The sequence below is a fragment of the Vulpes vulpes genome, chromosome 9 (genome assembly GCF_048418805.1).
Source record: "Vulpes vulpes isolate BD-2025 chromosome 9, VulVul3, whole genome shotgun sequence".
Lineage (NCBI taxonomy): Eukaryota > Metazoa > Chordata > Mammalia > Carnivora > Canidae > Vulpes > Vulpes vulpes.
In genome coordinates this window covers 7,743,401-7,770,573 of record NC_132788.1, presented here as the reverse complement: position 1 = coordinate 7,770,573, position 27,173 = coordinate 7,743,401, and the positions used below count along the sequence as shown (strand labels likewise).

At 42.8% G+C, this 27,173-nt stretch overlaps 1 protein-coding gene across 5 annotated transcripts in view; it reads left to right on the top strand.

Moving 5' to 3' along the window:
* Window positions 1–27,173, top strand: part of DIS3L2 (DIS3 like 3'-5' exoribonuclease 2) — a 339,592-nt gene that overhangs the window by 200,472 nt on the left and 111,947 nt on the right. For all 5 annotated transcript variants that reach the window (XM_072719168.1, XM_072719171.1, XM_072719169.1 and 2 more), the window contains one exon: window positions 5,775–5,854. In XM_072719168.1, the coding sequence (XP_072575269.1) occupies window positions 5,775–5,854 (80 nt within the window). The remainder of the gene's footprint in view (window positions 1–5,774; window positions 5,855–27,173) is intronic.

Sequence of the window (27,173 nt, the reverse complement as noted above, 5' to 3'; positions counted from 1 at the left end):
GCGGACGCAAGGTCAGAGGAAGAGTATGGAGTGACAGAGGAACAGAAATTCTGTCTATGCTTTGGTTATTTCCTGGGATTCTTGGCAAGGTCTTACAGGATTAGAGAAAGCCTTCAGTTACTTTTCCTGGACCAGTGGCTTTGAGGAGGACAATCTTAGAAGCTTTCTGTCACTTTAAAAAGTTCTACTAAGCCCTTCAGTCACGTCCCTTCAGAAATTTTGGTTACATAACGTTGCATTGAATTGGAAATCTGCAGCCTCATGAACTGGAGTCTAATTCTTTCCCTCCCCCACCTGGCACTTGGTTTCCTGTGGCTCAGGGTTAGCTTCTTTCTCACCGATGTTGCGGAACTCTTGAAATATTTGGTCTCACAGGTTCTAAAAAGCTGGCAGGCCTGGCTGCTCCCTGCAGGTTGTGAGACCAAAGCCTTCCAGAGAGGGAGCCAGTAAAATCCCCAGCACGTTAACAGAGTGTAACAGCTGCACAGTGCACCCCCCTGCAGGGCCAGGCTCCCAAGTGCTGAGGCCAGCAGCTCCCGGCCACTGTGGCCTGCCACCAGAAGGAGCCCTCATGCACCACATGGTGGCTGGTTCCTAACTGTGGCGATGACAACAGATTAAATCACTGGTTCTCAGTGCCGAGGACTGGGGTTTGTCAGGGTCACTCACTGTTCTCTTGGTTCTCCCAATTTTCCATAGTGAGCGAGTGGGTTTGGAGTCTGCTGCTACAGTACAAATACTTATTGGGAGCCCTCCAACTTCTACTCTGTCTAGAAGTTAGTTCTCTGAAGATCTCCTCTTCTTTCAGCATCCCCTTCAACGTGATTCTGAAATGTTGCAACCCCTTAGTCTATACACATACATACTTACACCCTGCTTTGGAAGAAAAAAAAAAGGATTAAAGGTAGCTAGCAGGTGTACATATAATGCAGTTAATTTTTAAAAATTAGAATACAAGGCAAAAGGAATATATGAGTGGGATAATTGGTCACGGCCAGGATACAGGTGAGTTCAGAGTTGAAACGACAAATAAGATCCTTTTGAGGCAAGTCACAATAGTTTTCTGAGTTCCTAGAAGCCAAAGCAAAGAGGGAAACAAAAGATACAAACAAACCATGAGCTCAGGAGGGTGAGAGTGGGTCCTTGCCCTGTATAAACTTCCCCCAGAGGACTCATAAAAGGGGCCCTGAGTGAGTGAGTGGGTGGACAGGGCCCTCATTGGCTTCCCTGCATTGGACAACATAGCCATTCTGTTGACTTCCTGCTGTGGCCCTTGGGGTCGACTTGGTGGCAAGTTTCCATCTGGGACAAGGACTCCACTGCAGGCCTGTGCAGGGGCCAGTTCATCACTTCTCAAAGGATAGTGTCCTGAGGAACATGTTGCATCTGAGAGATGCTCTGCCACAAAACAAAAACAAAAAATAAGGAAAAACAAAAACAAAACAACCAGATCAAATAGGTATGGCAACAATTGCACAACAGTAGTATGTTGAAGGCTCTTAAGAAGTTTCAATTAAAAAATTGGCCCAGCACTTCCCAAACTGATTTAATCATCAGACCTTTGAACACACACACACACACACACAAACTTGACCCACTGGGGAACGTTGATCTAAAACAGGGGTCAGGGCAGCCCAGGTGGCTCAGCAGTTTAGTGCTGCCTTCGGCCCAGGGCGTGATCCTGGAGACCCAGGATCGAGTCCCACGTCGGGATCCCTGCATGGAGCCTGCTTCTCCTTCTGCCTGAGTCTCTGCCTCTCTCTGTGTCTCTCATGAGTAAATAAATAAAATTTTAAAAATAAATAAAATAAAACAGGAGTCAGCAAACTTTCTGTTCAGGGCCAGATAGGTAATATTAAGTAGACAGTCTCTGTCATAGCTACTCAGCTCTGCCATTGTATCCAAAAAGCATGGCTTTTTGCAGTGAAGATTCATGTGTGAATACTGAAATTTGAATTTCATATAATTTTCCCATGTCATGAAATAATATTTTTCTTTTTTTTTTTCCAACCATTTAAAAATGCAATAACCATTCTTATCCCACAGGTCATTCCAAAACAGGTGGCAGGCCCTTTTTGGTCTGTGGCAGTAGTTTGCTGTCCCATGATCAAGGATAATGTTTGGATGGCACGTCTTTCCAGCAAGCCTTCCTGACTACTGTTCCTCAGAGTTGTTTTAATTTAGACTTTTATGTTTCTGGTTTAAGAACAGATAAAAAAAAAAAGAGAGAGAGAGTTGGTTTGAGTGTTTACAGTCTAGTCTAAGGTTTTTCTCAGAAACAGTTAGTGGGTCTTCTTAAGACATTTACAAATTAAAACTGAAACCCTGAAGTTTTACTCTGTCTCATGTGTCTGCATCAGTTTGACACTGTAATGTTTTCTGGGCATTATTCACTCATTCATTGAAATAAAAGTCAGAGCACCCAGAGACACTCAATTTTATGAAAGCATGACTTCCTTTTCTTTTTTTTTTCTTTTCTTTTTTTTTTTTTTATGACTTCCTTTTCAACAATCTAAGTAAACCAGAAAACTGTGGCCCCCACCAAGCTAACAGTGTAATTTTTAATTTTTGACTAGAGGGACATTCTTTCAGCTTCTTATAATGTCATTAAGAAAGGAGGATCAGAACATTCCCACCTCCATGTCTAACACTTTTCTTTCAAGTTCAACAAGTATTTATTGAATACTTAGTGTATATTATATATGAGGCATTTTGCCAGCTTTTATGGAGGATATAAAGAGAAACAATAAGCAGTCAATTTCTTCTTTGCCTTGTGAATCAAGTTCAAGATCCTCACCAATTCAGAGCCCATTACTTTGGTGTCAGGGTTTTTTCACTTCCCTGTCTCTTCCTGTCAGCATACATGCATTCATTCAACAAACACTTGAATTGCAGCCTGTGTTCACAATGCTGCAACACAGCCTTCAGGGAGCTTACTTTCCAGGGGACATCAGGTGTTTCTCTTCATCTGGCTCTGTGCCATAATTACATCTTCCTTGGGTGCCTGGGTGGCTCAGTCAGTTGAGCATCTGCCTTTGGCTCAGGTCATGATCCCAGGGTCCTGGAATGGAGCCCCACATGGGGCTCCCTGCTCCGGGGGGGGGGGTGGGGAGCCTGCTTCTCTCTCTCCTTCTGCCTGCCACTCCCCCTGCTTGTTCTCCCTCTCTCTGTCAAAAAAAAAAAAAAAGAAAGAAATCTTGTTTAAAATTACATCTTTTATATGGTAGAGCAGAAATCAATTCTTTATATCCCAAGACCTCCACATTTATGTTCCCCCCACATTTATGTATCCCCCTCCCCCCCGCGAGTATCTCACTAAATAGTGAGAAGATTGGATGTCCTGAGAAGACAACTCTTCCTAAGACTGCTCTCTAAATGCTCTTGTGTCCTCCACCTGAGTGGCACCCACCTTTCCCCACCCTCTTCTCTTAGTATTCCAGTGAGTTTATAATTTTACACAACTCATAATTTTAAAGCTATTGACTGTATTCTGCAGTATGAGTCTACAAGGTTGCTAAATGTCTTTATAAGCACTATAAAGTATAAATTATTCTTTGGGGGATTATCTACAGTGCTAATTTTTTCCATTTATGAAAATAATAGTTATAGTGAAAATTTTGGAAGATGTGGAAAAGAATAAAGGAAAATATAAGTAATTCCAGCACCTATACGTCAAGTCCATTAACAATGAACACATATATTTTTTTACTTTCCTTGATTCAAAAATCATATTTAAAATTTTTTATTTTTAGTGGTGCCTGGGTGGCTCAGTTGGTTAAATGTCTGAATCCTGGTTTTGGCTCAGGTCACAATCTTGGGATCATGACATCAGGCCCCATGTCAGGCTCCATGCTTAGTGCAGAGTCTACTTGGGATTCTCTCCCTTTCTCTCTCCATCCTCCTCTACAACCCTCTGCTCCTCTTCCTGCTTACTTTCTCTCTCAAAAATAAATAAAATCTTTTTAAAAAATTTAACTTCAAAACTAATAAACAATGAAGTTGACCTTTGTTATACAGTTACATGAATTTTAAAATATGTATAAATTCATGACGCATAACCAGCACGACAGGCAGGATACAGGAAAGCTCTGTTCTCGCAGAACAAGCACCCTCAGCCCCTGGCAACCACTGATCTGCGGTCATATAATTTTGTCTTTTTGAGAATGTCATAGAAATAGAATTATATATTATGTAAGCTCGTGAGAATGGTGTTTTTAACTTAGCGAAGTAACTTTGAGATTCTAAGTTGTTACATGTAGGAGTAATTCATTCCTTTTTGTTGCTAATTGGTATTCCCTTGTGTAGATGTACCACAGTTTGGTTATCTATATATTCATTTACCATTTAAGAGCCTATTGATGTCTCTTTTTAACATTTCTCAAATCCTGAAATACTTTAAAATCAATGTATCTGTTTAATGTGGTAAGGTTTTTTTGTTTCCCCAAAAAGCTGTTGTTGAATTGATGGGCCATCTCAGAATCAGTACTGTCCTAGAATTGAGCTCCTGCAGGGATGAGCTGATCAGCGTGAGGAGTCAGAGTATGCTGCTGAGGGTTATTGAGAAGAAGGGGACAGAGGAAGGAAGGCCCTGAGAACTTTGCAAGCCAACACCAGGGCCTGCTTGGCAGCCTCTGCGGGCTTTGGGGACACTTTAAGCAGAGGAGTGACCTGAAGAAAGAAGTCTGTGGGAACCAAGCCAGTCTAATTGTGGTGGGTACCCAGATGCTCCAGAGGAGAGCAGGGCCTGGCAGCAGTGGCACTGCTAGTACCTGGAGGACATGAGGACATGGACGGAGAACTTGGGAATTGTCCAGAGGCAGCAGAGGGCACCAGCGAGAAGGCCTGTGTGTGGGAAGAACAGGTGCTTTCTGTCCAGCACCTCAGCCCCCATGCCAGTGCCCAGGGAGGGAAGGGAGGAGGTATGAAGAACTGTGGACAGAATGCCCAAACCATAGGTATTTATGTGGTCAGACTGGCAGCTAGGTAGGGCATGTTATTTGGGAAGCTGGAAAGGAAAATGAGAATGTCCCTGCACTTCACAGATGAAGAGCGGGATATGCACAGGGGTACCGTGTGAAGATAAATGGGGAGGAGGCATACTGATTCTGTGAGCTTGGGGGAAATATACAACTATTCCGTGGACACGAACTGATTGGGTACATTTCCAAGTATAGTTGTATTACAGCTAACTGTATGGCCCAAAGTTTTGTTTGTTTTCGTAAAACTTATTCTTGGGTCCTGTCCCCTTTGTCACAGTAAATCAGGTGATTTATTCTCTGACAAACCCCCACTTTGGGGAGATAGGAGAAGGAGCAGTAAGTCATCCTCGCACAGATCCTTGAAGGACAGGTTCCCATTAGCCACTGAAGAAGAGAGCAGCAAAAGCAAGAAGTGACCTTTGGAGAGTAATTTATTTACCAAGAGCACTTGCTCCTCATGTCAGAAAACTCTGGGAAGCCAGAGTCCATGGAAGCCACCTCATTCTACCTGCTTGTACTTCTCCACTCAGCCTCAAGCAGAAGTGGTGCTAGCTCACAGAGTGGGAAAGGAGGACTCTCAGAGATCCTGTGGAGTCTTGGTAGCATCCGCCATTTCCCTCTCCCGTCTCACAGTTGACAAACGATCCCCTTCTCGAAGAGCCGTAACAGAAGTTCCTCTTCCCTTTGCCTACCATTTGCACATTTGCAAAGTAGCTGTTCTTTAAAACTCTAGTACAGTGAGATAAAGGTTCTGGTATTTGTGGCACTGCTAATCATGTCTTCAATCTTTCCTAGGAAGGACTGTATCTTCACCATTGACCCATCAACTGCCCGCGACCTCGATGATGCCCTCTCCTGCAAGCCACTTGCTGATGGTAGGATGGAAATTTCTATACCTTTATGGGTAGCAGGCAGTCTGCTTGTCTTTCTGGTCAGCCTGGTGGCCAAGTACTCCCAGGGTTGGGTTTGCTTTGTTCCTGAGCCTGCACGGTATGGGACCTAAAGATTGCGTTCCTATGGTGACTTTGATGAGGGTGAGAATAAAAAAGATCCTCTCACGGGGACCCTTCCAGGCCTCAACAGAGGTAGCAGTGAGGGCAAAAGGACTACTTCCAGGCCTTGGCTCCTCAGGAAGTTGCAGTTTAGGTGTAGTGTGTTAAAGAAGAAAGCCCTTAAGCACTGCTTAGGTGAAGCATTGGGTTCTTTACCTGCGTTTACCAACAGATGGGGATAAATTTGTGGTGCTCTCCAAAGGCAAACTCAGCAGCCAGTAGTAGGAGCACCTTCCCTGCCAAATGCCCTTCAGAGTTGCACTGGGGAAGCCTGCACTACTCCCAGCGGGTCTCCATCTATCCAGCAGATTATTGAAAGGCAGCCAGTAGGGGCTCTTTAAACATTCTTTTGGGATGGAGCTAAGTAGGAAGGAGTGGGATTTGAAAACTACGGTTGGTTGGTTGGTCGGTTGGTCAGTCAAGGGAGTGTAGTATGTGGGATATGAGAAGAGGAAACCCTACCAGTCCCCGTTCTAATGCTTCTCCCATGTGCTGCTCCTAGACTTTAGCTGCCTCTTTCCCCTCTCTAGGATGGCATCTAGGTGACTGCTTTGGCTTTAGTCATTCTTGGATACGGCTTCAGCACTATCCTGGGCTTTGACGGCTTGCCTGTGATGGCTATCCCCCATTGAGGTTTCAGTCTGCGGCAAAGTGTTGATGGCCTAGTGGCCCAGTCTTTTAAAACATCTCAGAGGTGTTTGTATATTTCACTGATGCAAAACTCCACATAGATTCCGTGTGTGTTCTCTTCTCTATAGTAGATAGGAGGCTGAGAGACAGAAAATGTCATTCCTAAAAATGCTTTTATCTTCTTTTAGTGGGAGTCCTCTTTGAAACTGTAGGCAAGGTTGCTCGGCATATTCAACTAAAGAAAATTGAAAGAAACATAAAACATAAAGAGAGAAAAATTCCTATAGAACTTTTGGAGCAATTACAGATTTTTAAAATCCAGAATGTGAGCTGCCTACTTAAAAAAGCAAATACTGGGTTGGTTTCTCATCTTCTGGGCAATATTCACTAAGTGCAGAGACTTGAGCCTGTCTCTTTCTGTGAGCTGCCACCCCAGCACCCCGCCCAATGTGAAAAGTGCCACCAGGCAGAAAGCCAGGTGACAATGAACTTCCCTTCTCCAGGTCCACAGCCCTGCTCTGTTTGGAGTCTGATGCTTGAAAACAGTCATTTCATTTATTTTGTCCACTTTTATAGTTGTTGATGGCAGAAGGCTATAGTTCTAACACCTGTTACCACATCTCAGCTGGCCTGGATGGTATTCTTGTAGGGACCCCACATGTCCTGCAGGGAGCAGGACACATGTCCTGCCTCACTTGCCTTACACTACACTCTACATCTTCTGGTTAGGGTAGCAGATTATCAGCAGGTGGTTCCTGTAAGGAAAAGGTAGAAGATAGGGCAGGAAGAGTGGATTAGGGACAAATCATACATGTTTGTAAATTTCCAACCAAAGAATGTTCTGTGTCAGGCCATTGAAAACCAATTGTTTCCAGTCTCTTGTTCAAGGAGAGCTGTCAAAATAAGGAAAGTAATCTAGCAGTACAAGATGAAGGAGAAGAGGAGGAAGTAGAGGCAGAGAAGCTTTATAATCATTTAGAGAAATAGATAACAAAACTGGACTAGAGGGGATGGCAGTACTAAGGAGCGTGAGGAGGGCAGATGTGACAAAGGAGTCATGACAGAAGAATCAGTGGAAATGGATGTTGAGATTGAGGGAGAAGAGTCTTCGAGCTATACAAGATGGAGCAGAAGTTTCAACTTGGATGATGGGGAGATAGAATTTACAAGTGAAAAGCCAGGACAGCAAGAGGATGAGCTGGTTTGGAAGAGACTGTGTCTACATGGAGTTGACTGTCTGATAATACACATCTGTCTAAGCCACCACACATCCTTTTCAGAGGACAAATCAGCTAAATGTAGGTAGTCCCTACAGCTACATACACAGAGTGCCCTGGAGAAAAGTAGACAATGCATCAAAATGCAAACAGCAATTTTATTAGGATGATGGGATCATCAGTGATACTTCTCTTTTCTCTAGTTTCCAAATTTTTATAATGTAATAATAGTTTTATAATGAAAAAATTTTTGTAATAAAAAAAAATTATGAGGTGCCAAAAGTCACAAGCTGCCCAGTAGCGCACTGTACCAGGTGATCAGATACCTTCCATCTGCTTAGTTATTCTTGCATTCCAGAGGAGTAATTAACATCTGGTCACTTGGCAGAGTAGCAGAAAAAGGACGTGGAAAAGGAATCAGGGAAGAATCTGAAAAGGCCGGAGTTGGTCAGTCAAGCGTTTTTATGGTGGCACTTCTACAGTTGGCCTTTGTGACAAGGGTTTCTGCCAAGGCTATTTATCCAGGGGGATGAAAAGTGAAAGTCAATTCCAGTTTGGATTGGGGTGAGGTTGGCTGAGTTCAGGTTCCGTTAGTTACCAGTTCATGTCAATTTTTGCTTAGAGGAAAAAATGTTTAATGTTTCAAGAAGCAAATAGTGTATTCTGGGCATATTTACATCATCTATAACCATTTTTATTTAAAGAAAATATAGAGGTCAGACTTTCATTTGGTCCTATTGAAATCATCAGAATGACCATTCTGTGCAAATAAAACAGATGTAACTTATCTGGTCTTCACTGTCCCATTCCATAAAGTTCAGATGTACCCTCAGGACTTGTGACCAGTGTCTCCTGCAAGTGTGAGACTTAGACCTTATAGCCTGCAGATCAGTTCTGCAGAAAGGCAGTGACACCTGTTTTCCAGGAAGTCAGAATTATGTGGGCAGGCTGAGGACGGGGTGCCCCCTCCCTCGAGGAATCTCAGGTCTGTAAGGGATTCTAACAGCCATCTAACCTGCTGATTATCACCCCACTTCCTGGAGCCTAAAAATACACTCAAGTGGAACATTCTCATGGGCATTACCCAGCCCACTAACTTGAACATGGAGTAATCCACTTTCGCTTGAGAAAATACAGAATAATGCAAGTGAAGAAGAGTGGTGTTATAAAGACAACCCAGGACCTAAAGACGGTAAAATCATCCACTCCTGTGTTTTATTATTGTAACAGATAACTTGCAACACACCTCACAGTTGACCTCACCACTCAAGTGTGGGAGCACCACAGTTGTCACATCACTCTCTGGTTTTCAGATTACCTCCACAGCATCTGCTTATTGAATATCCAGATTGCATTTTAACTCTCTACCTTACAGGCAGCCCTTTGACCTTAAGATTGCATGACCCTTAGGAAGTCCTTCCCTGTCATGATCTGAAATACTGCCATCTTGCAGTTTTCCTTCTCTTGGTCCCATGTGTACCTGTTGGGGTCTCCAGAATAAGTCGTGTCTCGTGTGACCACACCTGAGGTATGGGATGATCGCTGTTAAGCGCCTCTGCATCCCAGCCCCTCAGCTGAGCATCCTGTATGTTCTTCCATATGCTGGAGCCTGTTACCCGGGTCATGGATTCACTTCTGCCCTTATGAAGTCCAAGGTACATGGCAGCCTGTGTCCAGACTTCTCAGTGGCTGTTAGGGCCTCCTTATTGGGCCCATCCAAGTCCAGAGTAATAGGAACCCATTCTCCTCTACTAGACAAGCCGTATTGCTTCGCTTCTGTCTTGAGAGGAAATTTTTAGGTGGGACCTTTACTCAGCTTAGTCTATCCAGGCCGCTACCAGATCCTACAGGAAATTGGCATTCCCGGCCTCTCTCAAGGCTACTTTCTCTAATGTTTTATTCTCTAATGAGTGTTCTGCCTTGAACGTGGCAGAATTATCCTAGCCAGGCCTTAGACATGATGAATTTGGGGCCTGGGGAGAAGGGAGAATGGAGAATGACTGCTAATAGATTTGGGGGTTCTTTTTGGGGTGACGAAAATGTTCTGGGATTTGATAGCTGATAGTTGCACAATGTTGTGAATATGCTAGAAACCACTGGGGGAAAATGAGTGAATGAGTGAATAAGAATAAGTAAACAAACAAACCCATTCCTCCTGGAGGCTTTCTGGGGACTTTACACCTTAGCCACAACGCAGCAGAGGTCTGGAGGGAATGCCTGGGCTGGAACCCACAGTCAATCCATCTTGCCTGCCTGTCTTCTTGCTTTTTTCATCTCTGAACCCAAGGAGCAGGAGCACGCCCCTCTATTTGGCCACCTGCTCATATTTCCCATCCCCAGAGTGGAGCCATCTGACTCAGAGCAGGAGCCATCCTGATGTCCCGGTGTAAGAAAACTGCTCAGATAAACAGATGTCATCCAGTCTGATGGGCCTCAGGAATGCAGGTTACCTACTTTTCTGTAGGGGGCGCCAGTCTTCCTGCCTGGTTTGCTTGTGTTGCCTTCCTGGTTGCTTGGCTTTCTCTTTCCGAAGGAATGGGGACTAGGGAGCTCTGTCCCAGTAAGGGAATAGGAATGAGAGACTAGGAGCAGAGCCTCTAAGAATTTCATAGCATTCCTAAACTCTGTAACTTCCCCCGTGGCTGTATTTGTCACCTGCTGAGAGTCCTTGTCATGACTAATGCCTTTGGAGGCAGTACGGAAGTCAGAGCTGGAGAGACTGGGCCCTGTGTTCCTGGCTTAGACTAGAGAACCTAATCGATAGGATGGGTTAGCTTTAGAGAGCAAACTGCTGGCAGGATGTCTCCAAATCTGCCTCTGGGAAGGAAAAGAGAGCATGGAAGTCCTGGAGCTTGTGGGTAAACATTTGGGTAAATCCCAGCTACCAGGCCAGAACCCCCTCCTAGACTCCATTCTCCTCTCTGGACGGATCTCACCCCACCAATCACTCTCTCCAACTCTTGACATTTCCCTTTGGCCTGGCTTCCTCTTGTCTGTGCACAAACTTCAGTCTCTTCATCCTACAAGATCTTTCCACAGCCCTGCTCCACCTCAGGAACTCCTACCTTCCTGTGTCCATCAGGACACCTTAACAGAGTGCTCCAAACCTGCTGCTGCCACTTCCTTGCTTCCAGTTTGTTCCTATTCACTCTGCAACATAGCTTCGGGAAGTTCAACGAAACAGGTTGTCCCTGACCTCAGTTCACCCAACATCTGTGCAGCGTTTGGCTCTTTGCTCTTCCTTCTTGACACTCTCTCTTCCTTGGACTCAGAGGGCCCTACTTGCTCTTGGTTCTGAATTTTGGACTACTTTCCCCCAGGTGCCTTCTTTAACTCTTCTCTGCATCCCTCTTCATGGGAGCCTGCAGAGCCTCCGCTCCAGCTCCCCTCATCCTACGCTCTTCAGCCTTTGTGCTTCTCTCCCTTTGCCTGTAGCACCATGTCCCAGGAGAGCCCGGTGGCTGCCTCAAGATTTGACTGTTTTCTCAGTAAGGCCCTCCCTCCCCTTTCTGCTTCACCTGCCCCCACCCCCCACTCCTTCTCCTCCTTTCCTCACCAATCATCCACTGTTGATTTACTGATCTCGTTCTGTCTGCCCACCATTCGCTGCCACAGATGCCCAAGCCCAGGGTTTGTGCTCAGTGAATCTTTGCGGTATTTGCAGGCACTCAAGAGGGGAAGGTTTTCTAGGAAGAGGTAGGAGTGTATACAAAGCCCCATGGTGATTTAGAGGTGCTTGGAATACCAGGAGCGTGAGGTCCAAGTAGGGTTGGTGGTTGTAGACAAAGCAGGGGGGAAACCATGAATTCCTTCAAAGGCCCTGCTGGGAAGTTTAGATTTTATGGAGAAGGTAGTATTTTATCTCGGAGAACAACAGCATCTGTTCATCCAAGAAATATGATCAAGGACCACGCTCTGTGCTCTGTGCTAGATATACCTAGCAGAAAACACTTGATGAATTTCCTGTCCTCTCCAGGTTAATATCAAATGAAATTGGGGCTCCTGGGTGGCTCAGTCGGTTAACCATCTGCCTTCAGATCAGGTCATTATCCCGGGGTCCTGGGATCAATCTCACATGGGGTTCCCTGCTCAGCAGGGAGTATGCTTCTCTCTCTACCCCTCCCCGCTGCTTGTGCTATCTCTCTCTCTCTCACTCTCTCTCTCACTGTCTCTTCCAAATAAATAATAAAATCTTAAAAAAAAATAATATCAAGTAAAATTGAATAAGTAAATGTGGGAATGACCCATAGTATAAATGTGGGACTGGGATGGGGGACAGATAACATTTTAACCTAGACTTGAGAATGAACAGGGGTGAGCCAGATGAAGAATGTGGAGAAAGAACATTTCAGGCTAAGTGAGTGGAGTGTGTGGAATCCCTGAGGCAGAAAGACTTTGGTACTGAAAGGAACCAAAAATATAGCGTGGCTGAAACTTGGTGGGATGGGGGGAGCCCATGAGGCAGCTGGGGCAGGGGCTTGCAGGCTCTGGGAAGGAGTTATATCCTGAGTGTAATGGTAAGCAAAGAGTCTTAAGCAGGAGAGAGTTAGGATCCAACTTGCAGGTTGGAGAGATCACTCTGGCAGCAGTGAGGAGGCTGGATTAGAGCAGTGGCATTAAAATAGTCTAGGTAAGAGGTGGCAAGGGCCCAACTGCGGCAGAGGCCGAGGAGCCAAAACTGGAGGGAGGCATTAGCCAGGAAAGGAAATTGGGGCAGGACTTGGTGTCCGGGCAGCTCCCCGAGCCTCTTAACTGGTCTCCTGCATCTGCCCTTTTCTTCCCACATATTGAGGTCAAGGCAGTCCTTACAAAATGCCCGTCCCATCAGGCCATCCCCCTGCTTCACTTCTTCCAAGGTTCCCATTGTGCACGAAGGATAAAGATCCAGGTCCTTACTGTGACCCACCACTAACTCTGCCTCTCTGGCACCATGGCCCACAGTCCCTCTCTGGCTCACTCCCTCTGGCCCTCCTTGCTGTCTTGTCCCTCAGACATACCAGGCTGCTCCTGCCTTAGCACTTCTGCTTTCCTTGCCTCTGTCCTGATCCCGCCTCTCTAGCTCCCTCCCCACTCTTAGGTTCTGCTCAGATATCAGCTCAGAGGGGTCCTTCCTGACCATCCCTGTCACCACAGCCTTCTCTACCTCTCCGAGTGTCTTCTTGATCTTCTTTAAGGCGCTTCTGTGGGTCTGCCCCATTGGATGGACATCTTTATGAGAGCAAGGACATCATTTTGTTCGCTGTTGAACCCTCAGGGCCCAGAACACCGTGTTTTACATAGTTGGCACACATGCAAATGTTTGTTGAGCAAGTGGACGAATGAGTTAATAAACTTTTGATACTGGAATTAAGAGAAGAATCTAGAATGTCATGTAAGCATCTGTCTTGGACACTGGGTAGAATGTAATGCCCTTCAATAGGAAATATTGAGGGGAACTGGTTTGGGGGGAAAGACAGTTCAGCTCAGCACAGGTTGGGTTTAGAGGCCCTGGGAGATATTCAGCTAGAAATACCAAGGAGACAAGGAACAGGAGTTGAGCTGGAGATGGGATCTGGGCCTAGGACAGGCAGCCCAGGAGAAGTCAGACACAGAGGAAGACTGGCTGACCCCTGGAAGGGAGGTCCAACAGGACATCCCCTGGGATGAGATTGTGGAGATTGGCGGCCAAACAGAAGGGAGAGGAGGTAAATGGAGCAGGGTGAATGGCAGAGGGTCATAAAGGCCACGTAGAAGAGAACCAAGTCTTTGGGCTTAGCAGTGGGATAGCATTGGTGACCTCGGTGAAACTGCTGTCAGTGGCTTCCAGGAGGGGAAGCCAGGCAGCAGGTGGTGGAGAACAGAGTGGAAAACAGAAATGGAGATCGTTTTCTTTGGGAAGCTTGACTGTGAAAGGTACCAGAGGCAGAGAGGGCAGGGTCAGAGGAGGCTTTTTTTTTTTTTTTGCTTTTGCTTTTAAGATGGAAGGATTTTTAATGTTTCTACATTGGGAGATAAGAGACTTTGGAGAAGGAGAAATTGAAAATCTAGGAAAGAGAGGATTGAATATTTTCCAGAGTCTCAAAGAAGAAAGTGAGAATGATTCAGAGTGTTAAGTGCAAAGTGAGGCCGAGGCATGGAGGGTGAACTCCTCTTCCTCTGAGACCAAGAGGCCAGACCAGGTGCTGCTGCTGAGTATCCACACCTGATAAGATCCCTTTTAATTGGGGAAGGAAGCCCTGCTGAGGGCCAAGGGGACAGGGAAGGGTCTTGGGGGGATTGTAGGAGAAACAGGAAAAAGGGAAGGGGAGGGAGCTGACCGGAATCCCATCACACAGAGCTTTACTGAACGCTCTTCAGGTGTGCTGAGGTGTAATACTACCAAGGCCAGGTGATTTTCTTCGGTAATCTTCATACTCCTGGGTATGGGAGAAGTTGTAGTGATCCAAACTTGGTGTTTTGCTGGGAGAAAGAGCATGGCAGGCACCAGGACAAGGCTGCTGGAACCTTGCTTCCCCTCTGAACCTGTTTCTTCTCTGACTCCTTCTTTTATTAAAGCATCCACCTGCCACTCAGTCAACCAAAGTTTCTTATTCTAAGAGATCCTGGAATCACATTTGGATCCTCTTCTTCTCAGCACTGTTGTCATAGCCTTTTCAGTAACTTCCTCCCCTCCTCTCTGGCCACCCTCCACCTTCCTACCCAGTTATCTTTTCTATTATGTACACACAGAAGCAGATCAGATTGCTTTTTTGCTTGAAAATCTCTTTGACCTATGGATCTGGTCCTTACTATTTTTAGTAGAACTTTGTTATCAAAGTTCTTCAAGATTAGTCCCCACTGCCTCCTCTCCCACCTTCCCCACCTCCCAACACACATACATATGCATATGCATGCACACATGCTCCAGGTTCTGGGCAACCATAGCACTCTACCCCACCTCTGAGCCTGCACTTGCCCTTTGCCTTCTACTTAGCATGCCTGACCTCCTTGCCTACTTCTGTATCAGACTTCTAGAGCAAGATAAAACCTCTGCAGAGCTTTTCATTCTTCCTGGCAGAATGAATTGTTCCTATCCTACTAGCACATCTTCTTCTTGTCTTTAATGCAGCGATAAACATCAGAGTTTCCCTATTTAATTCCCCTTTCTGTTTGCTTCCTAAGGGCAGGACATTCCTTGGATATCTTCATATCTGGAGAATCATGCATGGTTCCCTGTATTTGGTCTAGTCCATCTAACCAGGCAACCAGTTGTATACTTTCTGTGTTTCTTTTTCTGTTTTTTTGCCTTGCCTTTTTTATTTTCAGCACACATCCAGCCCTAGGTTTGTGGGTTGCCTATAGGCTTCTATGCTGACATATAACCCTCCTCCATGAGGTCTCCTGAAAAAGAGTCTGTTTCTTTGGAATTAGGTGTACCTTTCCCCTGTCACAATCAGTTTCTTTGGAATTAGGTGTACCTTTCCCCTGTCACAATCAGGTCTTTCAATCCATTTCTTCATGTATCAGCGAGACTGAGATCACTGACTTCTATCTTATGTTCATGACATTTGTTCCTCTAGCTCTGTGAGTTGGCATATCTAAGGCTCACTTCCCCATTTTCTCTTGCATGAATCTCTTTCATGGCCTGCTCTGCTCTCTCATTTCATACCTGCAGGCTTCCACAGCAACTTGCTTCGTGATATCATTTTGTCATTTTTGTCCATTATTCTCCTATCTGTATCTTTGCTATTTCCAAACTCCATGACCTGCTAAAATTCACTTCCTGAATGAACTTTAACATGATAGTAAACAAGCAAACAGAAAAAAGTTTGTGATACAAATGCCAGAATTTTTTTCCTTGAATTCAATTGGCAAACAGGCTTGCTAGTTAAGAAAGGGCCTTTTAACAACCAAGTATATCTGCAGTGGCAATATGCTTGTCTGTCAGTTTGAAGAAATAGAAAGCTGGATCAGTGAGGTTTTAGTAGTATGTTGAGACATTGGAAATAAGTTTGTTTTTAATTTCACTCTCTTGGGAATGTTTGGAGGATCCATTGGTATATAGAGACAACTCAAAGGTAATACCAGAACATAGAAATCAAGTGACATTTTGAGAATGAAATCAACTTTAAATGATTTTTTAAAAATTTTTATTTATTCATGAGAGAAACAGAGAGAGAGAGAGAGAGAGAGAGAGGCAGAGACAGAGACACAGGCAGACGGAGAGCAGACTCCATGCAGGGAGCCTGATGCGGTACTCAATCCCGGGACCCCGGGATCACACCCTGAGCCGAAGGCAGATGTTCAACCACTGAGCCACCCAGGTATCCCAACTTTAAATGATCTTAATCTGCAGAATTTCCTCTTACCTGGAGATCTGTGAAACATCAGATAAAACCTGCTATTTTAGTTTGTACAAGGCTGAAACAGAACATATGACAGTGATTTTAATCTCTTCAGCATCATGCCTTCAAGCATCTCATAGCAAGACTCTCTTTTCAGAAAAATATACATGTGTATATATACAATATTTGCATATCACATTTTTGGTAACACTGTAGAATGGATAGCCTGAAAAACCTTCATTAAAACCTTTTAAAATGATGCATCTTTGGGGTACTTGGGTGGCTCATTAGACTAAACATCTCCCTTTGGCTCAGGTCACAATCCCAGGATCCTGGGATCAAGCCCTGAGTTAGACTTCCTGCTCAGCAGGGAGTCTGGTTGTCCCTCTCCACCTTTTGCTCCCCCTACTTGTGTTTGCTGGCTCTAAAATCTAAATAAATAAATAAATAAAGTATCTTTTTAAAGTGTATGGCTAAGCTGACCAGAGTGTGTAATAATTTAGGCACTTATTACCTCTTATCAGGACTAAAACAAGAGCAGATGATCAAAGAAGGATGTGTGTGCTAAAGTAGCTAACCTAATGGCATCTTCTGATGTCTGAATTAACACTATCTACATAGTCCATAAAATCCTAAGCCAATTGCTTAAAGAGGCACCAGGTAGACAATGTTTCCAGAAGCCAGGTAGAATGATAAGCATATGCTTTCTGGAGGAATTGGCCCTAAACCAAAGCCTTAAAGATTTGCCAAAGATAAACTTCTAGTAAATGTCAGCATATATAAAAGTCATGAAACATGCAAGGGTGCAGCTACAGCAATATTTCGAGGAAAATGTATAGCTTTAGTTGCTTGTATTAGGAAAAGAGAGCCTAGGGGAACCTGGTGGCTCAGTCAATTAAGTGCCTTTCAGCTCAGGTCATGATCCCAGGGTCGTGAGATGGAGCCCCATGTCGGATTCCACAATTAGAGTGGAAGTGTACTTGAGTTTTTCCCCCTCTCCCTCCCCATCCCTCAAATACATTTTTTTCTCTCTCTCTCTTTCAAATAAATAAATAAATCTTTTAAAAAAAGGAAAGTCTATAACTATTAGCTTCACAAATGTTTAGAGATAAGGGGAAGGTGGGCAGCCCTGGTGGCTCAGCAGTTTAGCGCTGCCTTCAGCCCAGGGTGTGATCCTGGAGACCTGGGATCAAGTCCCACGTCGGGCTCTCTGCATGGAGCCTGCTTCTCCCTCTGCCTGTGTCTCTGCCTCTCTCTTTCTCTGTGTGTCTCTCATGAATAAATAAATAAAATCTTTAAAAAAAAAAGAGAGAGAGATAAGGGGAAGGTATAAAGATGACTTACAATGTAAAAATACACTGTGGGTTCAGGTACTGAATGAAAAATGAGAATTATCTGTTATAAATGTAACAATAGAAGCCCCCTCTACCCCTCTAAAAAAATACACAAAACAAATAACCAAACTCTATTCTGCCTTTCATGCTTGTCATAGTGAAAACCATAATTCATTTACTTGACTAAGAACAATTCCTATTTCTAATTTTGGCCCTGCCACAAATGGAAATCTTAAAAAAAAAAAGGCAAAATATCAAACATGGCTATAAGATCTTATTTTCATTTTTCTAGTATTAGAGTGCTATTAATTATCAAGCCAAGGGTCTTTTTCCAAAAACCATTAATATTTTAAAAAAATTGGCATGTAGGATTTAACTTTGGAACAGAATTTTGAACATATAAACATATGCTTTTTAATAATTTCTGCATTTTATATTTCATATCATATATACTGTATTTATAGTGTTCATGTTCCATAAACATTTCAAATATCTTTTAAATAATAGTAGAAATACTGTAAATAACTTCCAAACTAGTTGAGAAAGGACTGAGAAAAACAAAAACACTTCAGTCTAAAAGAACACCTGACAAAAGAAAAATATAGAAGCAGGACAAATAAAAAGCAGATACAAAGGTGCCAAATTAATAAGCACATCAAATTTCACTCTGTAGTTAAAAAGCAAAGACTGTTAGACTGGAAAAATGAACACGAAGATACAAAGATTAAATAGATAAAGATTAAATAGATAGATCTGTAAAAAGAAAAGCTATAGCAGTCATGTACTAAGCAAAAGAAAGCTAGTGTATTTTTTGTTAATTTTTGTTAAACCAACTTTAAGATAGACTACATTACTAAATGTAAAGAGAGTCACTAAATGATTATTAGAAGGGTTGCTTCATTGGGAAAATGTCTGAATATATATGATGAAATAATATAGCTTCAAAATATATAAAATAATAGTTGACACAGATACAAGAAGTTGATAAATCCATCTTCACACTAGGTTAATGTAATAGGCCTTTCCCAGGAAATGATGGTTCAAACAGACTAGAAGTTCACTGAAACTGTAGAAAATGTGAATAGCCCAGTTAACAGGGGAGCTCTCATAACCGTATGTAGAACACTGTACCCATGGATAAAGATTGAGATTGTTCTCAACAGACAGAAAACATAAATGGCTTTGCGTTAAGCAATTAAACATGTTTTTAAAGTCATTGGTATCATACACACCATTTCTTGGATCACTGTACAATTAAATAAGAAATAAGTGCAGAAACATTTTTTAAAGATTATTTATTCATTCATTCATTCATTCATTCATTCACGAGAGAGACACAGAGAGAGGCAGAGACATAGGCAGATGGAGAAGCAGACTCCCTGTGAGGACCCTGATGTGGGACTTGATCCCAGGACCCCAAGATCATGATCTGAACCAAAGGCAGGTGCTCAACCACTGAGCCACCCAGGCATCCCAGAAACATTTTTAACTTAAGAAAAACACAGTATATTTGAAGATTTTAAGTACCTGCTTAGATCCATGGCCAGATGAATGGCATAAATCAGAATATACCTGATATTATGCTTCCTATTAATGATTGAAGGATGAGTGAGTTACCTACCTTCTCATGGCCACGTTTACTTACCTTCCAGACAGGACACAAAATGCTCCTTTACATAGCAGTTAAGGGTTTCCACCCTGACTACTTCCACCTTCAAGCACCTTCAGGAGCTTCCTAACTCTTTGAAATGTATTCATACTGACCAGAGAGCCAAGAATTGCTTGAAAGCCTGTACTGCCAAGAGACCAGCAAAAAGGAAACTGCCTTCTCTAGTAAAAGAAACCCAGAGTTCCAAAGGTTAGCAGTAGAGAAGGATTCCCAAATGGGAAGACAGCTGTACCACGTGGATACTCACCCTTTGGATGTCCATTTCCTTCTTCCTAATCACCATTCTCACTGCCCACAGACTCTAGGGGCTGACAGGACTTGTTACCGCTTTGGTTCATGTATGGTCCCCATAATCCTTTGCTTGTTGTACCTCAGGCACAGCTGAAACTAGAATATAACTTTTCAATAGGAGTTTCCTGAAAGTTAGAGGACAGCTCAGGGAAGATGGACAGAGAGTAACACAAAGCATCAGGAAGTGGCTTGCTTTGCCCTTGCTCCCAGATCCAGGCCCACCCAGGTCCTGACCTGCCTCCACACTATGAGCATCATCCAGGTACCCACACCTCAACATCTGCCTTTCGAAGTCTGGACTTAAAAGGTTCTAGAAAAAGGCCGTGGACTTACTTTTTCCATTCTACATTTCCTGTCTGACAACTTGCCCCTTCCCATGAAGAGTATCGTTGAGGACATTCATTCCCTTTAGGGAAGAATGTGCCCATGCCTTGCTCTGCAAGCCCCAACATGAGAACTGTTTTATCAGTGCACTCTGGTGGCTGTATAATTGCTGCATTCTTACAGAAGCCAAAGTAGGACATCTGGTGGGAGACCTGATCTGCTGTTCCTCCTGCTGTATACACAGCACCCAACCCTGAGATGACTTAAAGCATTGCATCACATTGTGCTCTGCATTACTCCTAACCTGGCACAGGATATTTTACCATGCCTAGCAATCTGTAGCTCTGGCTGGGCCCCACCTTATACCCCATGTCCTCACAACACATACACATACACACCATTGGCAGGGGTCCTAGGCTATTGTCACTTACTTACGTCATTAGGTGGGGAAATACGCTTTACATCAGAGTCTTTCTTCCAGCACCATGTAGAGAACACAGCCTTTTGCTGTGTGAGCCTGTTAAAGCTCCATCACTGACCTGCCAAAGCTCTGTCCCTGACCTGCCTCACAAGAGTGCCCAAGCAGACAGATATATATGCACATAGACATCAATCCTGTATATTCTCCCAAGGCCCTTAGGAGGCAACCTGGCACAGGTCTGCTCTCTTACTACTGGGCCACTCCTTCCAGCCATCCTCCTCATCTTGAATTGTCTTTCTCAGCTTTCTAGGTGCTGCTCTTGCAGTTGTTTTCCTATTTCAGCCTTCTCTAGCCTTTTGGAATATAAATTTCATCTAAACCCCTGGACTCAGGCTTGCCCCTCTCTGCCCTCCCCCACCTCGCCCCATTCTCTTAGTTCATTGGTTATGCTTCTCCCTGGTTCATCCACTTCAGTGGGCTGGACTTGAAGTGCCATGTTTCAAAGGGAAGTCCTTCCTGAATGTTGAACACTATACAGGAAGAGGCAACTCAACTTCATTAGGAAAGTTTAATCAACCAGCTGGAAACATATGGCACGTATGGCTTAAAAATAAGATCCAAGTGCAACATTTAATTTAGCCAAAAAACAAAAAACAAAAACAAAAAAAAAAAAAAAAAAAAAAAAAAAACCTCTGTTTAAAATCTGTTCCTTGTGTTCTAGAAGAGAACCTCTGATAATCTTCCACAGATTTTGGGAAAGAAAAATTCTACTTCAGGGCCCCTTTCTACTTCGATATGTTTCTGGGTTTGTCTCTGACATATTTATGATGCCTGGTATTTTCAATGCTGTTATTCCTATGCTCCTCTTCTATGTGAAGTCATTTCTAATCTTGGTTTTGAAACACTGATTTTTTTTTTCCTCTCGCAATCTCTTATGTCAGAGGGCATTCTGACCTCAGGCAGATTCCAGGTAATCTAAGTACTTGGTCTCAGACAAACCTTATTTTCATAATGTGACCCTAGATAATGAACTTGGGAAGAAAAATGGAAAATTCTGTAGAACTGTCGACTCATAAGGAAGTACATGTCTTCTCCATTCATCTGGGGCATCGATGAGTGAACAATTTTAACTCTCCTTGTTGTATGGTCATTTTTTACTGAATCATACCTTGACTCAAAAAATCCAAGTAACTGAATAGTCATGCGAGGCCTCTGGCATGGAAGTGGGCTTCTGGGATGCTTGCCAATGAGTTCCTGTTTTGAGGACACAGAATCTAAATGGAAAGATTAAGTGGAGAGGCAGCTCCACCCCTCTAAGTCTTATTCCTATGTTCCATTCAAATCTTGCTAGCCTGATTTCTGTGGGGTCTGGGCTTCGGAAATTCTCTTTTTTCATGGATGTCTCAGTGCACCTTGTTAAACCAAATTTGGACTGTGGCCTGTTCATCTGCTTCCAGCTCTGCTGATTGGTTCCAGTTTCCTTGCTCATTAAAGCCAAGATAATCTGGCACCCACCAGTCAGGCATCCTCAAGTATCTGGCACCAAGGTAAACTTGGAAGCCAGCTCAGGAGTCTCAGTGATCCAACACATTCATTGCATGATGAGAGGCAGTTGCGGTATACCAGAGAGAGCACTGGGATGGGAGCAGGAGAGTTGGGTTCTTGTCTTATCTTTGCCTCAACTGCATCATGTAAGTTTGGGCATGTCTGTGGTTCCTCTGAGGTTCTCCTTCTTTGGCTATATGGGTGCTTGGACTAGACAGTTTTTTGGGTGTCTTCTAGTTTCAAAATTCTGAGTGAATGAAAAGCTAAAGGAACAAAGCTCCTCTTATGCCTGTTGTTGCAAAAACACAACTTCACTTTAAAGATATTAGCACTAACTGCCTAAAGTTGCTTGTGCTACTTACTGATGCTTCTCCACAAAAGTAGATGGGAAGAGATACAGTCCATATTCCAAAGGAAAGAATTAACCTGTCCATGCCTCACATTTCCCAGTCTATAAGATGGGGATAATAATACCTAACTTAAAATTGCTGGGAAGATTAAATGAGATCAATCCCTGGCATTTAAAACCACACCAGACAAAAAGTAAGTGTTCAGTGAAAATTATTATTAATATAAAATGGAAAGATTATATTGAGGTATGTTAGATTGAGCTGGAATTCTAGTGAGGTGATGTTGAAATAATAAATATTCAGTTGCTATTCAGAAGTGAAGGTGGAAATAGAATTGAAAGTCCAGAAACAGACCCATATATATGATCACCTGGTTTTCAACAAAGGTGTCATAGTGTCTCTACAACACAGTATTTCTCAGTGTAGTAGAGAAAAAAATTCTAGATCAACTGTGTATCCATATGGGGAAAAATGAAATTTGATTCCTCCTTCACATCTTCTATAAAAGTCAACTCCACGTGGCTCATAGATCTAAGTTGGAAAGGTAAAACATACACTTCTAGAAGATAATATAGAAGAATAGCCTCATGACCTTGAGATAGGCAAAGATTACTGCAGTGGGACACAGAAGGCATTCACCTTCAAGGAAGAAAGTGATAAGTTGACTTTCATTAAATTTAAGAACTTCCGTTTATCAAAAGACACCATCAAAATAATGAAAAGGCAAGCCTCAGAGGAGAAGGCATTTGTAATGATCTATAGAAGCAAAGGACTCCTATTGAGAATATGTAAAGAGTTGAATAGGCACTTTCTAAAATAGATAGCTGGTAGTCAGAAACATAGGAAAAGTTCTTAATATCATTAGTCCACAGGGAAAATGGAAATCAAAACCACAGTGAGTTACTACTATGTTCCTACCAGAATAGCTAAAGATTTTTGAAAGCTGATAATACCAATTGTTAGTGGAGGTGTGAAGCAATGAGAACTCTTTTTTTTTTTTTTTTTTTTCATTGAGAACTCTTGTACACAGAGTAGTAGTGCAGTTTAGGACGACCACGTTGGAAAAACGGTTGTACAGCATGTAATCGAACTGAATAGATCCACACTTGTGGCCTAGCAGTTTCATTCTTAGATATATAGGCAACAGAAATGAGTACATATGGACAAGAGTATTCCTGGAAGTGTGATTCATGATACCAAAACATTGAAAACAACCCAAGTATCTATCAACAGTAAAATTGATAAATTGTGGTGTAGTCTTACAATGGAGTATGGAACAGTGGTGGTACAGACCAGATTTAAAACTCAACATGGATGAGTCTCAAACACGTTGAGCAAAAGAAGGCGGATATCCCCCCACGCACAATATACCTACTGAACGAATCCATTTGTGTAAATGCAACTCTGATCAATGATTGTAGATTGCAGAGGTCAGAAAAGCAGTTATCTTTGGTGGATAGAAAGACTGAGTGGAAAGCACAAAAGAAGCTTCTGGACTTTTGGTTATGTTCTATATGTTGAACTAGGGAGTGATTACCTAAGTGTATTCACTTTGTAAAAATTCATACTTGTGGATTGTATACTTTGTATTTTATACCTTTTTTCTTTTGGGGGGCTCCTGGCTGGCTCACTCAGGAGAGCATGTGACTCTTGATGTTAGGGTGTGAGTTCAAGCTTCACATTGGGTATAGACATTACTTAAAACAAATCTTTAAAAAAAAAAAAGTTTATTTTAGGAAGTGAAGGGGCATAAAAAGTAGAAACAACCCCAATGTCTGTCAACTCAAGAATAGTTAAAGAAATGCAGTATTACCATCCCAATCATTATTCAATCATAAAACATTATTCAATCATAAAAAGAAATAAAGGACTGACTGGAAACATTGTTAGGTAAAGGAAGACAATCACAAAAGACCACATACTGTACCATTCCATGTATATGAGATGTCCAAAAGAAGCACATCTATAGAGACAGAGTAGATTAGTGGTGGCCTGAGGCTGGGAAGGTTGAAGAGAGATAGGAAGTGGCTGAAAACAGGTATGCAGCTCCTTTTAGGGGTAACACAATGTTTTAATGTTAGTGTTGATGGTGGTGATGGTGGCACAACTGTGCATGTATTAAAACTGTACACTTTGCATGAGTGAATGGTATAGTATGTGCATTCGATCTCAATAGAGCTGCTAAGAAACAAGAAGTCAAGGGGGCTGCTTGTCAAGATGACTAAAACCCCTCAGGAAATGGTGGGACCTTGTGGCCCTGTGGTGTGATAGGAACATTGATAGTAGAGTCCAACGGTATTCTAATGCAGGCTTCCCCCATCAGGCAAGTCCTCTAACCTCTCTGAGCCTGAATGTCTTCACCTATAAAACATTAAAATTAATAGTACCTACCCCATAGAAATTTTGTGCAGTAGATTCATTTAATTAAGAAGTATTTGAATATTTTATGTGCCAGGTCCAATCAGTTGTAACTGTGATTACAATTAACCAGGAGGTTTTGCATCTGAACAATGTTAATTCCATTTTGGTGATACAAGTGACAAGTAAATTTGAGAGTACATCCTAGGAACTGGACACTGTGCCCTACTCAACCACACCAGCATCTATTGGAAAGTATAAAAGAAATATTCAGCATAAAGACCTTAATATATTAATAGTGAATTATATTCTGCTATTAAGAAAAGGAAATGTATAATACATTTATAGAGGATTTCCATCCAGAAGTGTTAAAACCATAAAGGATTAATAATTAAAGCATTGGTATCTAGTTACCAAAAAATTTAACAATTCAAAATACTTTATATGAAAACTAAATTAAAACTGATATTGATATATGGATATTCATAAATAGAAAGTGACCACTGGTTGTAGGTTTTCAATTTCAGTGAATATTTACTGTCCCTATAAAGGAGTCAATTTTGGCTGTGTTTAAAATCATACTCTCTTCTACCTATTTGTCTTAAAGTGTGTGTCCTGCAAAGTAAATGTATGATCCTTTACAAACTGGTACAGTAAGAGCGCTTGTAGCATTATAGGGGTTAAGAAAGAAGCAATTACAAATTAGTCAGGTACCTGATATTAAGACGCAAATCCCATAAAGTGGTAATCAAGGGCTTAGGCTTGGGAGCCAGACCTTGATGCAAGCTGTCTGCCTGCCCTAGGTCTATTTCCTCATCTGTAGGAAGAGATCCGTCTCACAGCATTGTGAGGATTAAATGAATTAATGTAAACAAGGAAGCAAGCAGTTAGTGTGCTCTTGTTGGGGGACGGCCAGTAAGGGTGAGCTCCTATCATCAGCTCATACGCATGCATATGTGACAGTATCATTTCTTGTTAACTTAGAGAAGCAGAAAACTGTTTCTCCTTCATGAAAAAGAAATTAATTAGTGAAACTGAGTAATTAGATCCAAAAAAGATGAATTTGGTATGGCAAAAAAATAATCAGAAACTAAAACAGCTTCTCCAGAATGTGAGAAAAGCCCTTAAGGGGTTTTGTCACAGGACATAAAGCTTTTGAAAGGTATTGCTTCTCCAAATTCAAGGGGACTATGAAAGCTGCTTTGATTCTAGCTGAAAGGAAGGCTGGGATCAGGTTAAGAGTTGTTGGGAGCAGTTGCATCTAGTGAACAGGCGTTTAAATTCACAGAGATGCTTATTAGATTTCTTAAGTACTTGTCGAAAATGGTACCCCTCTTTTAAATCTGTCTATTAGAAACCAGTAATTATGTTTTGTAGAGAGGCTTTTCTAAAATAGAAAAATTCATAAATGGGTGTGAAAATCTGCTGAAATCTGGTGTTCAAACCTGTGTCTGTGGGAAACGGTCTGCTGGGATCGTGCACGCGTTCCCTGTACACCACAGGCAGGAGGAAGGGTAGGTTCCCTGGGCTAGCCACACACGCTGGACCTGTAAAGTGATGACAAAAGCCACAGGCTGCCGTGAACTGGAGTCACATTTCTGGCATGAAAATAGTTGTTTCTTATGTAGAAGGAACATGCCCGCTCGTGCTGCTTCATTTACTGAGCTCACCTCTAATAGAACTGGCCTGTAAAGTGCTTTCTTCACCCTTGCCCGCCAGGAGACCTGTCAGATGAGCTGCTACCACTCGCTGCCCCCTGCCCAGGCCAGCCAGTGGTGCCTTCTCTTGCTGTGTGGTGGGGCATCCAGGATTAGGAGGTGGCAAAGCAAGGACATAGTGTGGTGTTGGTATGTTTTTATTTGAAAGAAAGAGGGGGGAAAAAAGGAAAGAAGGAAAGAAAGAGGGGAGGGAGGGAAGAAAGAAGGAAAGAAAGACCTTTTTTAAGCCATCCATTTATGATGGAAATATTAATATTTACATACAAACAAAAATAAAAATTCATAATCCTACCACTTAGAGAAAACCATCACCATCTTGATATATTTCTTTGCAGCCATTTTTTTAAAGCCAGGTTTGCATTTTTTTATTTTGTACTTTTTAATCTTTATTTCTTTTCCAGCCTTTGAAAGCTGGAAACATTACAAATGTGTATAACGTAAAAAGGAACAGTCCCCATATCCTTGGCCTCCAGAAATCATCACTGGGGACATTTTAATTTTGTTCAAGCAGTAACCCTCTCCTGCCTCTATTGGCTTGTCCTTCTTTCAAAACTCATAACTAGTTTTACTTAACTGGATTTTTCCCTTTTAAACTTTTTTCTTTTCTTGGCTTCAGCCCCTGCAAATTTTTTTTTTTTTTTAATTTTTGGATAGAGAATTTCGAACATGCACAGAAGTAGACAGAATAGTATAATGAAACTCCTTGTTCCCATCACCCAGCCCTGGCAACCTTGAAACCATGACCAGTTCACCCCATTCACACCCCACCCACACCCCCGTCTACCACCCCCACTTCCACCCGTAACTATTTGGACCTCCTATCTTTGAAATTACTTCCCAGGGTCCTTCATGGTCCCTCTGACTTCACTCTCTCTCAGTGTTGAGGAAAAGACCAAATGCCTGCCCTCCTGCACTCCGAGCTTTGCACGAGCCTGTGCTCTGTCCCAGGCCTGACCAGCTGACCTGGGCTTTCCCCACTCAC